The 19,945-nt window shown below is 36.9% G+C and overlaps 1 protein-coding gene across 2 annotated transcripts in view; it reads right to left on the bottom strand.

Moving 5' to 3' along the window:
- kl (klotho) overlaps positions 1–19,945 on the bottom strand; it is a 48,270-nt gene that overhangs the window by 19,569 nt on the left and 8,756 nt on the right. The window contains exons 5-8 of one of the 2 annotated variants that reach the window (XR_009806375.1): positions 14,828–14,933; positions 14,605–14,754; positions 7,980–8,203; positions 2–222 (exon numbers count right to left, since the gene is read on the bottom strand). Coding sequence is in view for 1 of the 2 variants with exons in the window: in XM_061896789.1 (XP_061752773.1) it covers positions 2–197; positions 7,980–8,203; positions 14,605–14,754; positions 14,828–14,933 (676 nt within the window). In the remaining variant the exon portion in view is untranslated. The remainder of the gene's footprint in view (position 1; positions 223–7,979; positions 8,204–14,604; positions 14,755–14,827; positions 14,934–19,945) is intronic. The other variant, XM_061896789.1, reaches the window with a different exon arrangement.

The raw sequence follows: 19,945 nt of genomic DNA, 5'->3' as shown, positions 1-19,945 counted from the left end.
CCTGGCCGCCCTGCGCGGGTCTGAAGTCCCGGTCGTAGGCGCGCCAGGCCAGGGCGTGGGCGCGCAGCATCTGGTGCGCCTCCTGGTAGCTCACCATCTCGTCGTTGGGCTCGTTGAGCGTGATCCACATCTTCACCTGCTCGCCCAGCTCCCGGAAGCACAGCCGCGCGTAGGCGCAGAACAGCTCCGGAGTGTCCCTGAACGCAACGTTTCAACAGCCCGCTGAAAGGGGACCCACAACCCTGGTTCTCAAGCCGAGTCACACTCTCCACAATGAGCAGGTTCCAACACAGTAGGCCCGAGTAGTCATCAACAACAAGGTTTATTTTTGCCCGCTGTCGCACACTTTGAACAGTCACACTGTGTTTTAAATACTGCATACTGGAGTGGAAGTTAGGTAGTATAATGATGTTCAAGTAATAGATTACTAGCTGAAGTAGTTATATCAGTAAATACTGGAGTAAAGATTAGATAATACCGTAACATTCAAGTAATAGATTACTAAAGTAATTATACCGGTAAATACTGGAATAAAAAAAGAGATAATACAGTAACATTCAGGTAATAGATTACTAGGTCAAGTAATTATATTGTTAAATACTGGAGTAAAGGTTAGGTAATACAGTAACATTCAAGTAATAGATTACTAGGTCAAGTAATTATATTGTTGAATACTGTAGTAAAGGTTAGGTAATACAGTCACATTCAAGTAATAGATTACATGCTAAAGTAGTTATATTGGTAGATACTAGAGTAAAATGATGTAATAGAGTATCAATCAAGTAATAGAGTGCTAGCTAAAGTAGTAACATCGTTACATACTGGAGTAAAAATGAGGTAATACAGTAACATTCAAGTAATGGATTACTAGGTTAAGTAATTATATTGTTGAATACTGGAGTAAAAGTTAGGTAATACAGTCACATTCAAGTAATAGATTACTAGGTCAAGTAATTATATTGTGAAATACTGGTATAGAAGTTAGGTAATACAGTAAGATTCAAGTAATAGATTACTAGCTAAAGTAGTTATATTGGTAAATACTAGAGTAAAATGATGTGATACAGTATCAATCAAGTAATAGAGCACTAGCTAAAGTAGTAACATTGTTAAATACTGGAGTAAAATGAGGTAATACAGTAACATTCAAGTAATAGATTACTAGGTCAAGTAATTATATTGTTGAATACTGGAGTAAAGGTTAGGTAATACAGTCATATTCAAGTAATGGATTACTAGCTAAAGTAATTAAAATCGTAAATACTAGAGTAAAATTATGTAATACAGTATCAATCAAGTAATAGAATACTTGCTGAAGTATTTATATTATTAAATAAAAAAATAAAAGTTAGTTAATATAGTAACAATTAAAGTAATAAAATACTAGCTATATTACAACTTTAAAATACAGTAGTGTAGCAGGCATAAGTATTCATTAAAAACAAGGCAGGTGGTATATTTGGCCAGGGTAAAATAACACAGTTTGAACAGTCACACTGTGTTGGACTATGTGATGAAGTGATTGAGTAGTAAGACAGTTTGAACAGTCACACTGTGTGTTGAGTAGTAAGAGAGTTTGATGAGTCACACTGTGTTGAGTTTGAAGAGTCACACTGTGTTGGACTATGTGATGAAGTGATTGAGTAGTAAGAGAGTTTGAAGAGTCACACTGTGTTGAGTAGTAAGAGAGTTTGAAGAGTCACACTGTGTGTTGAGTAGTAAGAGAGTTTGAAGAGTCACACTGTGTTGAGTAGTAAGACAGTTTGAAGAGTCACACTGTGTTGAGTAGTAAGAGAGTTTGAAGAGTCACACTGTGTTGAGTATTAAGAGAGTTTGAAGAGTCACACTGTGTTGAGTAGTAAGAGAGTTTGAAGAGTCACACTGTGTTGAGTATTAAGAGAGTTTGAAGAGTCACACTGTGTTGAGTAGTAAGAGAGTTTGAAGAGTCACACTGTGTTGAGTATTAAGAGAGTTTGAAGAGTCACACTGTTGAGTAGTAAGAGAGTTTGAAGAGTCACACTGTGATGAGTAGTAAAAGAGTTTGAAGAGTCACACTGTGTTGAGTAGTAAGAGAGTTTGAAGAGTCACACTGTGTTGAGTATTAAGAGAGTTTGAAGAGTCACACTGTGTTGAGTAGTAAGAGAGTTTGAAGAGTCACACTGTGTTGAGTATTAAGAGAGTTTGAAGAGTCACACTGTGTTGAGTAGTAAGAGAGTTTGAAGAGTCACACTGTGTTGAGTAGTAAGACAGTTTGAAGAGTCACACTGTGTTGAGTAGTAAGAGTTTGAAGAGTCACACTGTGTTGAGTAGTAAGAGAGTTTGAAGAGTCACACTGTGTTGAGTATTAAGAGAGTTTGAAGAGTCACACTGTGTTGAGTAGTAAAAGAGTTTGAAGAGTCACACTGTGTTGAGTATTAAGAGAGTTTGAAGAGTCACACTGTTGAGTAGTAAGAGAGTTTGAAGAGTCACACTGTGATGAGTAGTAAAAGAGTTTGAAGAGTCACACTGTGTTGAGTAGTAAGAGAGTTTGAAGAGTCACACTGTGTTGAGTATTAAGAGAGTTTGAAGAGTCACACTGTGTTGAGTAGTAAGAGAGTTTGAAGAGTCACACTGTGATGAGTAGTAAAAGAGTTTGAAGAGTCACACTGTGTTTAGTTTGAAGAGAGTTTGAAGAGTCACACTGTGTTTAGTTTGAAGAGTCACACTGTGTTGGACTATGTGATGAAGTGATTGAGTAGTAAGAGAGTTTGAAGAGTCACACTGTGTTGAGTAGTAAGAGAGTTTGAAGAGTCACACTGTGTTGAGTAGTAAGAGAGTTTGAAGAGTCACACTGTGTTGGACTATGTGATGAAGTGATTGAGTAGTAAGAGAGTTTGAAGAGTCACACTGTGTTGAGTAGTAAGAGAGTTTGAAGAGTCACACTGTGTTGAGTAGTAAGAGAGTTTGAAGAGTCACACTGTGTTGAGTAGTAAGAGAGTTTGAAGAGTCACACTGTGTTGAGTAGTAAGAGAGTTTGAAGAGTCACACTGTGTTGAGTAGTAAGACAGTTTGAAGAGTCACACTGTGTTTAGTTTGAAGAGTCACACTGTGTTGGACTATGTGATGAAGTGATTGAGTAGTAAGAGAGTTTGAAGAGTCACACTGTGTTGAGTAGTAAGAGAGTTTGATGAGTCACACTGTGTTGAGTAGTAAGAGAGTTTGAAGAGTCACACTGTGTTGAGTAGTAAGAGAGTTTGAAGAGTCACACTGTGTTGAGTAGTAAGAGAGTTTGAAGAGTCACACTGTGTTGAGTAGTAAGAGAGTTTGAAGAGTCACACTGTGTTGAGTAGTAAGAGAGTTTGAAGAGTCACACTGTGTTGAGTAGTAAGAGAGTTTGAAGAGTCACACTGTGTTGAGTAGTAAGAGTTTGAAGAGTCACACTGTGTTGAGTAGTAAGAGAGTTTGAAGAGTCACACTGTGTTGAGTAGTAAGACAGTTTGAAGAGTCACACTGTGTTGAGTAGTAAGAGTTTGAAGAGTCACACTGTGTTGAGTAGTAAGAGAGTTTGAAGAGTCACACTGTGTTGAGTAGTAAGACAGTTTGAAGAGTCACACTGTGTTGAATAGTAAGAGTTTGAAGAGTCACACTGTGTTGAGTAGTAAGAGAGTTTGAAGAGTCACACTGTGTTGAGTAGTAAGACAGTTTGAAGAGTCACACTGTGTTGAGTAGTAAGAGTTTGAAGAGTCACACTGTGTTGAGTAGTAAGAGAGTTTGAAGAGTCACACTGTGTTGAGTAGTAAGAGAGTTTGAAGAGTCACACTGTGTTGAGTAGTAAGAGATTTTGAAGAGTCACACTGTGTTGAGTAGTAAGAGAGTTTGAAGAGTCACACTGTGTTGAGTAGTAAGACAGTTTGAAGAGTCACACTGTGTTGAGTAGTAAGAGTTTGAAGAGTCACACTGTGTTGAGTAGTAAGAGAGTTTGAAGAGTCACACTGTGTTGAGTAGTAAGAGAGTTTGAAGAGTCACACTGTGTTGAGTAGTAAGACAGTTTGAAGAGTCACACTGTGTTGAGTAGTAAGAGTTTGAAGAGTCACACTGTGTTGAGTAGTAAGAGAGTTTGAAGAGTCACACTGTGTTGAGTAGTAAGAGAGTTTGAAGAGTCACACTGTGTTGAGTAGTAAGACAGTTTGAAGAGTCACACTGTGTTGAGTAGTAAGAGTTTGAAGAGTCACACTGTGTTGAGTAGTAAGAGAGTTTGAAGAGTCACACTGTGTTGAGTAGTAAGAGTTTGAAGAGTCACACTGTGTTGAGTAGTAAGAGTTTGAAGAGTCACACTGTGTTGAGTAGTAAGAGAGTTTGAAGAGTCACACTGTGTTGAGTAGTAAGAGAGTTTGAAGAGTCACACTGTGTTGAGTAGTAAGAGAGTTTGAAGAGTCACACTGTGTGTTGAGTAGTAAGAGAGTTTGAAGAGTCACACTGTGTTGAGTATTAAGAGAGTTTGAAGAGTCACACTGTGTTGAGTAGTAAGAGAGTTTGAAGAGTCACACTGTGATGAGTATTAAGAGAGTTTGAAGAGTCACACTGTGTTGAGTAGTAAGACAGTTTGAAGAGTCACACTGTGTTTAGTTTGAAGAGTCACACTGTGTTGGACTATGTGATGAAGTGATTGAGTAGTAAGAGAGTTTGAAGAGTCACACTGTGTTGAGTAGTAAGAGAGTTTGAAGAGTCACACTGTGTTGAGTAGTAAGAGAGTTTGAAGAGTCACACTGTGTTGAGTAGTAAGAGAGTTTGAAGAGTCACACTGTGTTGAGTAGTAAGAGAGTTTGAAGAGTCACACTGTGTTGAGTAGTAAGAGAGTTTGAAGAGTCACACTGTGTTGAGTAGTAAGAGAGTTTGAAGAGTCACACTGTGTTGAGTAGTAAGAGAGTTTGAAGAGTCACACTGTGTTGAGTAGTAAGAGAGTTTGAAGAGTCACACTGTGTTGAGTAGTAAGAGAGTTTGAAGAGTCACACTGTGTTGAGTAGTAAGAGTTTGAAGAGTCACACTGTGTTGAGTAGTAAGAGAGTTTGAAGAGTCACACTGTGTTGAGTAGTAAGACAGTTTGAAGAGTCACACTGTGTTGAGTAGTAAGAGTTTGAAGAGTCACACTGTGTTGAGTAGTAAGAGAGTTTGAAGAGTCACACTGTGTTGAGTAGTAAGACAGTTTGAAGAGTCACACTGTGTTGAGTAGTAAGAGTTTGAAGAGTCACACTGTGTTGAGTAGTAAGAGAGTTTGAAGAGTCACACTGTGTTGAGTAGTAAGAGATTTTGAAGAGTCACACTGTGTTGAGTAGTAAGAGAGTTTGAAGAGTCACACTGTGTTGAGTAGTAAGACAGTTTGAAGAGTCACACTGTGTTGAGTAGTAAGAGTTTGAAGAGTCACACTGTGTTGAGTAGTAAGAGAGTTTGAAGAGTCACACTGTGTTGAGTAGTAAGAGAGTTTGAAGAGTCACACTGTGTTGAGTAGTAAGAGTTTGAAGAGTCACACTGTGTTGAGTAGTAAGAGAGTTTGAAGAGTCACACTGTGTTGAGTAGTAAGAGAGTTTGAAGAGTCACACTGTGTTGAGTAGTAAGACAGTTTGAAGAGTCACACTGTGTTGAGTAGTAAGAGTTTGAAGAGTCACACTGTGTTGAGTAGTAAGAGAGTTTGAAGAGTCACACTGTGTTGAGTAGTAAGAGAGTTTGAAGAGTCACACTGTGTTGAGTAGTAAGAGAGTTTGAAGAGTCACACTGTGTTGAGTAGTAAGAGTTTGAAGAGTCACACTGTGTTGAGTAGTAAGAGTTTGAAGAGTCACACTGTGTTGAGTAGTAAGAGAGTTTGAAGAGTCACACTGTGTTGAGTAGTAAGAGAGTTTGAAGAGTCACACTGTGTTGAGTAGTAAGACAGTTTGAAGAGTCACACTGTGTTGAGTAGTAAGAGTTTGAAGAGTCACACTGTGTTGAGTAGTAAGAGAGTTTGAAGAGTCACACTGTGTTGAGTAGTAAGAGAGTTTGAAGAGTCACACTGTGTTGAGTAGTAAGAGAGTTTGAAGAGTCACACTGTGTTGAGTAGTAAGAGTTTGAAGAGTCACACTGTGTTGAGTAGTAAGAGTTTGAAGAGTCACACTGTGTTGAGTAGTAAGAGAGTTTGAAGAGTCACACTGTGTTGAGTAGTAAGAGAGTTTGAAGAGTCACACTGTGTTGAGTAGTAAGACAGTTTGAAGAGTCACACTGTGTTGAGTAGTAAGAGTTTGAAGAGTCACACTGTGTTGAGTAGTAAGAGAGTTTGAAGAGTCACACTGTGTTGAGTAGTAAGACAGTTTGAAGAGTCACACTGTGTTGAGTAGTAAGAGAGTTTGAAGAGTCACACTGTGTTGAGTAGTAAGAGTTTGAAGAGTCACACTGTGTTGAGTAGTAAGAGTTTGAAGAGTCACACTGTGTTGAGTAGTAAGAGAGTTTGAAGAGTCACACTGTGTTGAGTAGTAAGAGAGTTTGAAGAGTCACACTGTGTTGAGTAGTAAGACAGTTTGAAGAGTCACACTGTGTTGAGTAGTAAGAGTTTGAAGAGTCACACTGTGTTGAGTAGTAAGAGAGTTTGAAGAGTCACACTGTGTTGAGTAGTAAGAGAGTTTGAAGAGTCACACTGTGTTGAGTAGTAAGAGTTTGAAGAGTCACACTGTGTTGAGTAGTAAGAGTTTGAAGAGTCACACTGTGTTGAGTAGTAAGAGTTTGAAGAGTCACACTGTGTTGAGTAGTAAGAGAGTTTGAAGAGTCACACTGTGTTGAGTAGTAAGAGAGTTTGAAGAGTCACACTGTGTTGAGTAGTAAGACAGTTTGAAGAGTCACACTGTGTTGAGTAGTAAGAGTTTGAAGAGTCACACTGTGTTGAGTAGTAAGAGAGTTTGAAGAGTCACACTGTGTTGAGTAGTAAGACAGTTTGAAGAGTCACACTGTGTTGAGTAGTAAGAGAGTTTGAAGAGTCACACTGTGTTGAGTAGTAAGAGTTTGAAGAGTCACACTGTGTTGAGTAGTAAGAGAGTTTGAAGAGTCACACTGTGTTGAGTAGTAAGACAGTTTGAAGAGTCACACTGTGTTGAGTAGTAAGAGAGTTTGAAGAGTCACACTGTGTTGAGTAGTAAGAGTTTGAAGAGTCACACTGTGTTGAGTAGTAAGAGTTTGAAGAGTCACACTGTGTTGAGTAGTAAGAGAGTTTGAAGAGTCACACTGTGTTGAGTAGTAAGAGAGTTTGAAGAGTCACACTGTGTTGAGTAGTAAGAGAGTTTGAAGAGTCACACTGTGTTGAGTAGTAAGACAGTTTGAAGAGTCACACTGTGTTGAGTAGTAAGAGTTTGAAGAGTCACACTGTGTTGAGTAGTAAGAGAGTTTGAAGAGTCACACTGTGTTGAGTAGTAAGACAGTTTGAAGAGTCACACTGTGTTGAGTAGTAAGAGAGTTTGAAGAGTCACACTGTGTTGAGTAGTAAGAGTTTGAAGAGTCACACTGTGTTGAGTAGTAAGAGTTTGAAGAGTCACACTGTGTTGAGTAGTAAGAGAGTTTGAAGAGTCACACTGTGTTGAGTAGTAAGAGAGTTTGAAGAGTCACACTGTGTTGAGTAGTAAGACAGTTTGAAGAGTCACACTGTGTTGAGTAGTAAGAGTTTGAAGAGTCACACTGTGTTGAGTAGTAAGAGAGTTTGAAGAGTCACACTGTGTTGAGTAGTAAGACAGTTTGAAGAGTCACACTGTGTTGAGTAGTAAGAGTTTGAAGAGTCACACTGTGTTGAGTAGTAAGAGAGTTTGAAGAGTCACACTGTGTTGAGTAGTAAGAGAGTTTGAAGAGTCACACTGTGTTGAGTAGTAAGAGAGTTTGAAGAGTCACATTGTGTTGAGTTTGAAGAGTCACACTGTGTTGAGTTTGAAGAGTCACACTGTGTTGAGTTTGAAGAGTCCCACTGTGTTGAGAAGTGAGATGAAAGGAGTCACCTGTGCAGCCAGGTGTGGGTGTGAGGCAGGCTGCTGCGTAGGCGGGTGTGGTGCCAGAGGGTGATGACAGGTGTGATGTTGGCGTGCAGCAGGTGAGCACAGAAACACCTGTAGTACTCCAGCAGGCTTCTGTTGGCTCCGCCCACATCACCTGTGGGTACCACTGAGGACCAGTTCAGGGAGAAGTGGAAGTGGGACACACCCACTTCCTGGATCTCATCCACCTGCACAGCAAAACACATCACCTCACATTATATTACACCTCACATTATATTACACCTTACATTATATTACACCTCACATTATATTACACCTCACATTATATTACACCTTACATTATATTACACCTCACATTATATTACACCTCACATTATATTACACTATATTACACCTCACATTATATTACACCTCACATTATATTACACCTTACATTATATTACACCTCACATTATATTACACCTCACATTATATTACACCTTACATTATATTACACCTCACATTATATTACACCTCACATTATATTACACTATATTACACCTCACATTATATTACACCTCACATTATATTACACCTTACATTATATTACACCTCACATTATATTACACCTCACATTATATTACACCTTACATTATATTACACCTCACATTATATTACACCTTACATTATATTACACCTCACATTATATTACACCTCACATTATATTACACCTCACATTATATTACACCTCACATTATATTACACCTTACACATTATATTACACCTCACATTATATCACACCTCATATTATATTACACCTCACATTATATTACACCTCACATTATATTACACCTTACACATTATATTACACCTCACATTATATTACACCTCACATTATATTACACCTCACATTATATTACCTTACAGTACATTACCTTACACTGTATTACCTTACCTTATATTACCTTACATTATATTACTTTGCATTATATTACCTTACATTATATTACATTACACTATATTACACCTTACATTATATTACACCTCACATTATGTTACCTTGCACTATATTATCTTACATTATATTACACCTTACATTATATTACACTATATTACACCTTACATTATATTACACCTCACATTATGTTACCTTGCACTATATTATCTTACATTATATTACACCTTACATTATATTACCTTACATTATATTACACCTCACATTATATTACACCTCACATTATATTACACTATATTACACCTTACATTATATTACACCTCACATTATGTTACCTTGCACTATATTATCTTACATTATATTACACCTTACATTATATTACCTTACATTATATTACACCTCACATTATATTACACCTCACATTATATTACACTATATTACACCTCACATTATATTACACCTCACATTATATTACACCTTACATTATATTACACCTCACATTATATTACACCTCACATTATATTACACCTTACATTATATTACACCTCACATTATATTACACCTCACATTATATTACACTATATTACACCTCACATTATATTACACCTCACATTATATTACACCTTACATTATATTACACCTCACATTATATTACACCTCACATTATATTACACCTTACATTATATTACACCTCACATTATATTACACCTCACATTATATTACCTTACATTATATTACATTACACTATATTACACCTTACATTATATTACACCTCACATTATGTTACCTTGCACTATATTATCTTACATTATATTACACCTTACATTATATTACCTTACATTATATTACACCTCACATTATATTACACCTCACATTATATTACACTATATTACACCTTACATTATATTACACCTCACATTATGTTACCTTGCACTATATTATCTTACATTATATTACACCTTACATTATATTACCTTACATTATATTACACCTCACATTATATTACACCTCACATTATATTACACTATATTACACCTCACATTATATTACACCTCACATTATATTACACCTTACATTATATTACACCTCACATTATATTACACCTCACATTATATTACACCTTACATTATATTACACCTCACATTATATTACACCTCACATTATATTACACTATATTACACCTCACATTATATTACACCTCACATTATATTACACCTTACATTATATTACACCTCACATTATATTACACCTCACATTATATTACACCTTACATTATATTACACCTCACATTATATTACACCTCACATTATATTACCTTACATTATATTACATTACACTATATTACACCTTACATTATATTACACCTCACATTATGTTACCTTGCACTATATTATCTTACATTATATTACACCTTACATTATATTACCTTACATTATATTACACCTCACATTATATTACACCTCACATTATATTACACTATATTACACCTTACATTATATTACACCTCACATTATGTTACCTTGCACTATATTATCTTACATTATATTACACCTTACATTATATTACCTTACATTATATTACACCTCACATTATATTACACCTCACATTATATTACACTATATTACACCTCACATTATATTACACCTCACATTATATTACACCTTACATTATATTACACCTCACATTATATTACACCTCACATTATATTACACCTTACATTATATTACACCTCACATTATATTACACTATATTACACCTCACATTATATTACACCTCACATTATATTACACCTTACATTATATTACACCTCACATTATATTACACCTCACATTATATTATCTTACATTATATTACACCTCACATTATATTATCTTACATTATATTACACCTTACATTATATTACACCTCACATTATATTACACCTTACATTATATTACACCTCACATTATATTACACCTCACATTATATTACACCTCACATTATATTACACCTCACATTATATTACACCTTACACATTATATTACACCTCACATTATATCACACCTCATATTATATTACACCTCACATTATATTACACCTCACATTATATTACACCTTACACATTATATTACACCTCACATTATATTACACCTCACATTATATTACACCTCACATTATATTACCTTACAGTACATTACCTTACACTGTATTACCTTACCTTATATTACCTTACATTATATTACTTTGCATTATATTACCTTACATTATATTACATTACACTATATTACACCTTACATTATATTACACCTCACATTATGTTACCTTGCACTATATTATCTTACATTATATTACACCTTACATTATATTACACTATATTACACCTTACATTATATTACACCTCACATTATGTTACCTTGCACTATATTATCTTACATTATATTACACCTTACATTATATTACCTTACATTATATTACACCTCACATTATATTACACCTCACATTATATTACACTATATTACACCTTACATTATATTACACCTCACATTATGTTACCTTGCACTATATTATCTTACATTATATTACACCTTACATTATATTACCTTACATTATATTACACCTCACATTATATTACACCTCACATTATATTACACTATATTACACCTCACATTATATTACACCTCACATTATATTACACCTTACATTATATTACACCTCACATTATATTACACCTCACATTATATTACACCTTACATTATATTACACCTCACATTATATTACACCTCACATTATATTACACTATATTACACCTCACATTATATTACACCTCACATTATATTACACCTTACATTATATTACACCTCACATTATATTACACCTCACATTATATTACACCTTACATTATATTACACCTCACATTATATTACACCTCACATTATATTACCTTACATTATATTACATTACACTATATTACACCTTACATTATATTACACCTCACATTATGTTACCTTGCACTATATTATCTTACATTATATTACACCTTACATTATATTACCTTACATTATATTACACCTCACATTATATTACACCTCACATTATATTACACTATATTACACCTTACATTATATTACACCTCACATTATGTTACCTTGCACTATATTATCTTACATTATATTACACCTTACATTATATTACCTTACATTATATTACACCTCACATTATATTACACCTTACATTATATTACACCTCACATTATATTACACCTCACATTATATTACACCTTACATTATATTACACCTCACATTATATTACACCTCACATTATATTACACTATATTACACCTCACATTATATTACACCTCACATTATATTACACCTTACATTATATTACACCTCACATTATATTACACCTCACATTATATTACACCTTACATTATATTACACCTCACATTATATTACACTATATTACACCTCACATTATATTACACCTCACATTATATTACACCTTACATTATATTACACCTCACATTATATTACACCTCACATTATATTACACCTTACATTATATTACACCTCACATTATATTACACCTCACATTATATTACACCTCACATTATATTACACCTCACATTATATTACACCTTACACATTATATTACACCTCACATTATATTACACCTCACATTATATTACACCTTACACATTATATTACACCTCACATTATATTACACCTCACATTATATTACACCTCACATTATATTACCTTACAGTACATTACCTTACACTGTATTACCTTACCTTATATTACCTTACATTATATTACTTTGCATTATATTACCTTACATTATATTACATTAAATTACATTATATTACACCTCACATTATGTTACCTTGCACTATATTATCTTACATTATATTACACCTTACATTATATTACCTTACATTATATTACACCTCACATTATATTACACCTCACATTATATTATATTATATTACACCTTACATTATATTACCTTACATTATATTACACCTTACATTATATTACATTATATTACACCTCACATTATATTATCTTACATTATATTACACCTTACATTATATTACACCTCACATTATATTATCTTACATTATATTACACCTCACATTATATTATCTTACATTATATTACACCTTACATTATATTACACCTCACATTATATTACACCTTACATTATATTACACCTTACATTATATTACACCTCACATTATATTATCTTACATTATATTACACCTTACATTATATTACACCTCACATTATATTATATTACATCATATTATATTACCTTACATTATATTACACCTCACATTATATTATATTACCTTACATTATATTACACCTTACATTATATTACACCTCACATTATATTATATTACCTTACATTATATTACACCTCACATTATATTATATTACATTATATTACCTTACATTATATCACCTTAAATTATATTACCTTAGATTACATTACACTATATTATACCTTACAATATATTACATTATATTACCATACATTATATTACACCTTACATTATATTACACCTTACATTATATTACCTTATATTACCTTACATTATATTACCTTAGATTACATTACACTATATTATACCTTACAATATATTACATTATATTACACCTCACATTATATTACCTTACATTACCTTAGATTATATTACCTTACATTATATTACCTTACATTATATTACACCTTAAATTATATTACCTTGCACTATATTATCTTACATTATATTACACCTTACTTTATATTACCTTACAGTACATTACCTTACACTGTATTACCATACCTTATATTATATTACTTTGCATTATATTACCTTACAGTATATTACCTTACATTATATTACATTACATTACACTATATTACACCTTACATTATATTACACCTCACATTATGTTACCTTGCACTATATTACCTTACATTATATTACACCTTACATTATATTACACCTTGCATTATATTACCTTACAGCATATTACCTTACATTATATTACTTTACATTATATTACCTTGCATTATATCACCTTTGAGTATATTACCTTACATTATATTACACCTTTCACTGTATTACCTTACAGTATATTACCTTGAACTATATTACCTTACAGAATATTACTTTACTCTTTACAGTATGTTACCTTACACCTTGAAGTATATTACCTTACATCTTATATTACCTCACACTATATTACCTTACATTATATTACCTTACACTATATTACCTGACACCTTATGATTTATTACCTTCCAGTATATTATGGTATATTGCCTTACACCTTACAGTATATTACCTAACACCTTATATCACCTTACACTATATTACCTGACACTTTACCGTATATTACCTTACACTTTATTACCTGATACCTTACGGTATATTACCTTACACCTTAAAATATGTTACCTTACACCATACAGTATATTAGCTTTAACTATATTAACTTACAGTATATTACCTTATAGTATATTACCTTACAGTATATTACCTTATAGTATATTACCTTACAGTATATTACCATATTGCCACAAAACATATTGTTAGTGAAAATCCATATTATTTGCTATAGTGAGAATAAAAAACTATTTGACTATAAAACATGAAACATTGATAATAAAAGACTATAAAAGATGAAATAGTGAGAATAAAAGACTATCTTGAAAGGTCACCTGCTGGCGTATGCTGACATAATGGGCACAGTGCGGGTGTTGTTGATCAGGTGGTGCTAGCACACCTGCCAGTGGCACCAGTTCTCCCTGGTTGGAGATGTTCCACAAGTACACGCGGGGGTCTGCAAACTGACTGGCCGTGGTCTCCACCTGCTCCACAAACACCAGCAGGGGGTCAGCGGGGAGGAAGGAGCCTGCCCTGGCCGCTGAGCAAGGCACTGACCTGGATGGAGTTGGCAGACACGCCCCACACAAAGTCACAGGGGAAGACTCCTTGGGCTGGACGGTTCTCTGGCAGTTCCGGGAAGCCATTCCTCTGGATCACCTTCCTGTGTGGACACCACCACCCACCAGGCTGGGTTAGGTAATACCACCACCTTCAAGTAATAGATTACTAGCTAAAGTACTTCTGTGTGGACACCACCACCCACCAGGCTGGGTTAGGTAACACCATCACCTTCAAGTAATAGATTACTAGCTAAAGTACTTCTGTGTGGACACCACTACCCACCAGGCTGGGTTAGGTAACACCATCACCTTCAAGTAATAGATTACTAGCTAAAGTACTTCTGTGTGGACACCACCACCCACCAGGCTGGGTTAGGTAATACCATCACCTTCAAGTAATAGATTACTAGCTAAACTACTTCTGTGTGGACACCACCACCCACCAGGCTGGGTTAGGTAACACCATCACCTTCAAGTAATAGATTACTAGCTAAAGTACTTCCTGTGTGGACACCACCACCCACCAGGCTGGGTTAGGTAACACCATCACATTCAAGTAATAGATTACTAGCTAAACTACGTCTGTGTGGACACCACCACCCACCAGTCTGGGTTAGGTAACACCATCACGTTCAAGTAATAGATTACAGGCTAAACTACGTCTGTGTGGACACCACCACCCACCAGTGTGGGTTAGGTAATACCACCACGTTCAAGTAATAGATTACTAGCTAAACTACTTCTGTGTGGACACCACCACCCACCAGGCTGGGTTAGGTAATACCATCACCTTCAAGTAATAGATTACTAGCTAAACTACTTCTGTGTGGACACCACCACCCACCAGGCTGGGTTAGGTAACACCATCACCTTCAAGTAATAGATTACTAGCTAAAGTACTTCCTGTGTGGACACCACCACCCACCAGGCTGGGTTAGGTAACACCATCACATTCAAGTAATAGATTACTAGCTAAACTACGTCTGTGTGGACACCACCACCCACCAGTCTGGGTTAGGTAACACCATCACGTTCAAGTAATAGATTACAGGCTAAACTACGTCTGTGTGGACACCACCACCCACCAGTGTGGGTTAGGTAATACCACCACGTTCAAGTAATAGATTACTAGCCAAACTACTTCTGTGTGGACACCACCACCCACCAGGCTGGGTTAGGTAATACCATCACCTTCAAGTAATAGATTACTAGCTAAACTACTTCTGTGTGGACACCACCACCCACCAGGCTGGGTTAGGTAACACCATCACCTTCAAGTAATAGATTACTAGCTAAAGTACTTCCTGTGTGGACACCACCACCCACCAGGCTGGGTTAGGTAACACCATCACATTCAAGTAATAGATTACTAGCTAAACTACGTCTGTGTGGACACCACCACCCACCAGTCTGGGTTAGGTAACACCATCACGTTCAAGTAATAGTTACAGGCTAAACTACGTCTGTGTGGACACCACCACCCACCAGGCTGGGTTAGGTAATACCACCACGTTCAAGTAATAGATTACTAGCTAAACTACTTCTGTGTGGACACCACCACCCACCAGGCTGGGTTAGGTAATACCACCACCTTCAAGTAATAGATTACTAGCTAAAGTACTTCTGTGTGGACACCACCACCCACCAGGCTGGGTTAGGTAACACCATCACCTTCAAGTAATAGATTACTAGCTAAAGTACTTCTGTGTGGACACCACCACCCACCAGGCTGGGTTAGGTAATACCATCACCTTCAAGTAATAGATTACTAGCTAAACTACTTCTGTGTGGACACCACCACCCGCCAGGCTGGGTTAGGTAACACCATCACCTTCAAGTAATAGATTACTAGCTAAAGTACTTCCTGTGTGGACACCACCACCCACCAGGCTGGGTTAGGTAACACCATCACATTCAAGTAATAGATTACTAGCTAAACTACGTCTGTGTGGACACCACCACCCACCAGTCTGGGTTAGGTAACACCATCACGTTCAAGTAATAGATTACTAGCTAAACTACTTCTGTGTGGACACCACCACCCACCAGTCTGGGTTAGGTAACACCACCACCTTCAAGTAATAGATTACTAGCTAAACTACTTCTGTGTGGACACCACCACCCACCAGTCTGGGTTAGGTAATACCATCACCTTCAAGTAATAGATTACTAGCTAAACTACTTCCGTGTGGACACCACCACCCACCAGTCTGGGTTAGGTAATACCATCACATTCAAGTAATAGATTACTAGCTAAACTACTTCTGTGTGGACACCACCACCCACCAAGCTGGGTTAGGTAACACCATCACATTCAAGTAATAGATTACTAGCTAAACTACTTCTGTGTGGACACCACCACCCACCAGTCTGGGTTAGGTAATACCATCACATTCAAGTAATAGATTACTAGCTAAACTACTTCTGTGTGGACACCACCACCCACCAGGCTGGGTTAGGTAATACCATCACATTCAAGTAATAGATTACTAGCTAAACTACTTCTGTGTGGACACCACCACCCACCAGGCTAGGTTAGGTAACACCATCACATTCAAGTAATAGATTACTAGCTAAAGTACGTCTGTGTGGACACCACCACCCACCAGTCTGGGTTAGGTAACACCATCACGTTCAAGTAATAGATTACTAGCTAAACTACTTCTGTGTGGACACCACCACCCACCAGTCTGGGTTAGGTAATACCACCACGTTCAAGTAATAGATTACTAGCTAAACTACGCCTGTGTGGACACCACCACCCACCAGTCTGGGTTAGGTAATACCATCACCTTCAAGTAATAGATTACTAGCTAAACTACTTCTGTGTGGACACCACCACCCGCCAGGCTGGGTTAGGTAACACCATCACCTTCAAGTAATAGATTACTAGCTAAAGTACTTCCTGTGTGGACACCACCACCCACCAGGCTGGGTTAGGTAACACCATCACATTCAAGTAATAGATTACTAGCTAAACTACGTCTGTGTGGACACCACCACCCACCAGTCTGGGTTAGGTAACACCATCACGTTCAAGTAATAGATTACTAGCTAAAGTACTTCTGTGTGGACACCACCACCCACCAGTCTGGGTTAGGTAACACCATCACGTTCAAGTAATAGATTACTAGCTAAACTACTTCTGTGTGGACACCACCACCCACCAGTCTGGGTTAGGTAACACCACCACCTTCAAGTAATAGATTACTAGCTAAACTACTTCTGTGTGGACACCACCACCCACCAGTCTGGGTTAGGTAACACCACCACCTTCAAGTAATAGATTACTAGCTAAACTACTTCTGTGTGGACACTTCCACCCACCAGTCTGGGTTAGGTAATACCATCACATTCAAGTAATAGATTACTAGCTAAACTACTTCTGTGTGGACACCACCACCCACCAGGCTGGGTTAGGTAACACCATCACATTCAAGTAATAGATTACTAGCTAAACTACTTCTGTGTGGACACCACCACCCACCAGGCTGGGTTAGGTAATACCATCACATTCAAGTAATAGATTACTAGCTAAACTACTTCTGTGTGGACACCACCACCCACCAGGCTAGGTTAGGTAACACCATCACATTCAAGTAATAGATTACTAGCTAAAGTACGTCTGTGTGGACACCACCACCCACCAGTCTGGGTTAGGTAACACCATCACGTTCAAGTAATAGATTACTAGCTAAACTACTTCTGTGTGGACACCACCACCCACCAGTCTGGGTTAGGTAATACCACCACGTTCAAGTAATAGATTACTAGCTAAACTACGCCTGTGTGGACACCACCACCCACCAGTCTGGGTTAGGTAATACCACCACATTCAAGTAATAGATTACCAGCTAAACTACGTCTGTGTGGACACCACCACCCACCAGGCTGGGTTAGGTAACACCATCACCTTCAAGTAATAGATTACTAGCTAAACTACTTCTGTGTGGACACCACCCACCAGTCTGGGTTAGGTAATACCACCACATTCGAGTAATAGATTACTATACTTCAATGGTAGAACAATAAGAGTTTAAGTAATAGTCATTATATTACTCAATACTAGAGTAACTTTTTTTAACATCCCACACTACTAACAATACAAAACACAAAAAACAGTGAAGTTGTCACCTTGGATCCCTCAGGCGGTACTGCATCAAAAAGCGACATCAGTGTGTAAAGGATATCACCACACTTCATAAAAACCACTGTCAGTAACTACAGTTGGTCGCTACATCTGTAAGTGCGAGTTAAAACTCTACTATGCAAAGCCACAGCCATTTATCAACAACACCCAGAAACGCTGCCGGCTTTGCTGGGCCCGGGCTCATCTAAGATGGACTGATGCAGAGTGGAAAAGTGTTCTGGGGTCTGACGAGTCCACATTTTACATTTAAAAAAAACAAACGCTGTAGTCATGTCCTCCGGACTAAAGAGGAAAAGAACCATCCGGACTGTTCTAGGCACTAAGTTGAAAAGCCAGCATGTGTGATGGTATGGGGGTGCATTAGTGCCCAAGGCATGGGTAACTTACACATCTGTGAAGGCACCATTAATGCTGAAAGGTACATACAGGTACTATAAACGGAGGGCGCGCACAAGGCGGAGAACAAACTTGGCTAAAAACCAAAACACGTGAAAAAGCGAGCATGGATAATGTCAGGAGTATCAAGGGTGATGTCGCCAGGCTGACTACCTGGCAACTATGGCGTAAATAATACAGACATGATTGGTGACAGGTGCGTGACTTTGAACACATGACAGGTGAAACTAATGGTTGTCATGGTGACAAAACAAGAGTGCGCAAAAAGTCCAAAAACCAACAGAACATAACCGAACAAAACATGATTAATCATAAAGACATGACACAGCCAAGCAACGTTATCATGGACGCCCCTGCTTATTTCAGCAAGACCATGCCGAAGTCAAAGAGTGTGGGTACTAGACTGGCCTGGCTGTAGTCTGGACATGTCTCCCATTGAAAATGTTGAAGGCTATAATATGACTGTTGAACAACTTAAGATGTACATCAAGCAAGAATGGGAAATAATTCCACTTCCAAAATGTGTCTTCTCAGTTCCCAAACCTGCACTGAGTGTTGTTCAAAGGA

Source organism: Nerophis ophidion, linkage group LG04, assembly GCF_033978795.1.
Source record: "Nerophis ophidion isolate RoL-2023_Sa linkage group LG04, RoL_Noph_v1.0, whole genome shotgun sequence".
Taxonomy (NCBI): Eukaryota; Metazoa; Chordata; class Actinopteri; order Syngnathiformes; family Syngnathidae; genus Nerophis; species Nerophis ophidion.
This window is presented reverse-complemented; position numbering and strand designations above follow the sequence as displayed.